Source organism: Seriola lalandi, unplaced genomic scaffold (assembly GCF_002814215.2).
Source record: "Seriola lalandi dorsalis isolate HSWRI2012SDOR001 ecotype SW California unplaced genomic scaffold, Sedor1 jcf7180002054561, whole genome shotgun sequence".
Classification (NCBI taxonomy): Eukaryota; Metazoa; Chordata; class Actinopteri; order Carangiformes; family Carangidae; genus Seriola; species Seriola lalandi.
In genome coordinates, this window is record NW_019525114.1 from 1,712,815 (window position 1) to 1,715,493 (window position 2,679).

The window sequence follows — 2,679 nt, forward strand, 5'->3', positions numbered from 1 at the left end:
CCCCCTAACAACAGTGGCACATCTACTGGATTCAGTGAAGTGTTAAATAACATGCTACACAGCTGTTATTTGATAATTATCTTTTACTCCGCTTCCTATCTCTGCATCAGTTTGTTTGATTTATAGACACTGAAGGACAAAATATGCCAGAGAAAAAGAAACAAAACAACAACAACAAACAGTAGGTACTTCCTCATTGACATTCATGTTCTTACTTTGTGTTTCGAGGCTTTCACACAGCTCGGTCTTGGCTTCTCCATTGGGTCTAAGTCCGGCCTTGGGGTTAAATTTGTTGGACATGGTGGCGGCGGTAACCACAGCCTTGAGGCTCCGTGTGCGCTTGGGCACATTCTGCTCAGGGTGGAAGAGAACCACGTAGACCTTGGGCATATAGAGCAACCCAAGGGACACCGAAGCGCTCAGGCTCACCGAGATGGTCAGCGTGGTCGTTTGGATGTACATCTGCAAGAGGAAAACACCAAATATGCACAACACAAACAGTTTAGCCTTTTTTGGCACTGGATGTTACAGATTTTTCTATATGGGTAGCGGCCCGTACAATACAAGTGACATCTGCTGTGTATCATTCTAATTAGAGTGTCCAATGACCCATTTGTTGGCCAAGCTGTTGTTGAAATAGTTTCTACTGGGTCCAATAAAGGCTTCAAAACTATTTAATGCAAGTGACGTGATAAAACTTGTTTTAAATCAGCAGCTCATCTGCTTTTACAGCTTGTGTGTCGAACCAGCCAAGGCCACCTTGTTTGTTTAATTTTCTGCCATACTAGTTTTAATATGGCCATCACGTCAACCAGAACACAGATTTGTTAACATCAGTCGATCGGATGCTATTCTGACTCATAACAAGCAGGCCCATAAAAAAAAAAAACAAGCTCATGAAAATTTTACACACGGTCAAATCCTCTGAATCATGGGGGACGGCAATACTGACTATCATTCTCTCTCATTCCATTTTAATTGTTTGCAAAGCTGCAGCAAATTAATGAGTCATCTTCAGGGAAGCATTAAAGAAGGAAAGCTTTTGTAATTTCTATACATTGTGCCATGTTTGTGACTGCTTGACTGGCCATCTGAGAGAAATTAACTTGGTTGTTAGAGAAGTTTTAATGTAATGATACTGCAGACTGGAAAGCATCCAAACATCCTGGCATCCTCAGCAACAGCGGTCCCAGCCTTTTGCAGACTGGCTGATGAGGGGAGATGCTGGTACAGACACAACCAAATTGAAAAGGGCAAACATTTGGATATTTTAACACACAGCAAGTCTTATATCTCCCTACCACATCAGAAGAAACTCAATCTCTCCCAGACTCTGTGTTTTTGCTTACCATACTGTACAGTTTTTATGACATACTGTACTATGAAGTTTTTATGTCCTACTATACTGTGATGTTTTTAATGCCTTAGTATAATATGACGTTTTTATGCCTTAACATAGGCTACTATGACGTTTTTTATGCCTTAGTATACTATGACATTTTTATGCCTTGCTATACTATGACCTTTTTTATGCTTTACTATACTGTGACATTTTTAAACGTTTCTATGCCTTACAATACTATGACGTTTTTAAGACATTTTTTTATGCATTACTATACTATGATGTTTTTTTGATGTTTTTTATGCCTTAGTATACTATGACGTTTTTATGATGTTTTTTATGCCTTAGTATACTACGATCTTTTTTATGCCTTACCATACTATGATGTTTTATGCCTAACTATACTATGATGTTTTTTCAAATTTTTTTGCCTTACAATACTGACATTTTTATGACATGTTTTTATGCATTACTATACTATGATGTTTTTTTTATGTTTTTTATGCCTTAGTATACTATGACATTTTTATGATGTTTTTTATGCCTTAGTATACTATGACGTTTTTATGTTTCACTATACTATGATCTTTTTTATGCCTTACTATACTATGACGTTTTATGCCTTACTATACTATGTCATTTTTAGACTCTTTTTTTTTGCTTACTGTACCATGATGTTTTTTCTTGTTTTATGCCTAACTATACTATGATGTTTTTTCAATTTTTCTTCCTTACTATACTATGTTGTTTTTTGGCGTTATATGACTTACTATACTATGACTCTGGCTTACAATACTATGACCTGTTTTATGATGTTTTTTATGCCTTAGTATACTATGACGTTTTTATGATGTTTTTTATGCCTTAGTATATTATGACGTTTTTATGATGTTTTTTATGCCTTAGTATACTATGACGTTTTTATGCTTCACTGGACTATGATCTTTTTTATGCCTTACTATACTACGATCTTTTTTATGCCTTACTATACTATGATGTTTTATGCCTTACTATACTATGTCATCTTTAGACTTTTTTTTTTTGCCTTACTGTACCATAACGTTTTTTCTTGTTTTATGCCTAACTATACTATGATGTTTTTTCAAATTTTTTTCCCTAGTATACTGTGTTGTTTTTTGGCGTTATATGACTTACTATACTATGACTCTGGCATACAATACTATGACCTGTTTTATTATGTTTTTTATGCCTTAGTATACTATGATGTTTTTATGACGTTTTTTAATGCCTTAGTATACATGAGATTTTTATGCCTTGAAATACTATGATCTTTTTTATGCCTTACTATACTACGATCTTTTTTATGCCTTACTATA

The 2,679-nt window shown here is 34.9% G+C and overlaps 1 protein-coding gene across 1 annotated transcript in view; it reads right to left on the minus strand.

The window, feature by feature from the left end:
• The window catches only part of LOC111662365 (metabotropic glutamate receptor 4-like), a 6,019-nt gene extending 4,452 nt beyond the window's left edge, over nucleotides 1-1,567 (minus strand). Inside the window, exon 1 of the mRNA XM_023416214.2 lies at nucleotides 216-1,567. Coding sequence (XP_023271982.1) covers nucleotides 216-462 — 247 coding nt within the window. The 5' untranslated portion in view covers nucleotides 463-1,567. The remainder of the gene's footprint in view (nucleotides 1-215) is intronic.
• Nucleotides 1,568-2,679: the final 1,112 nt, after the last annotated feature.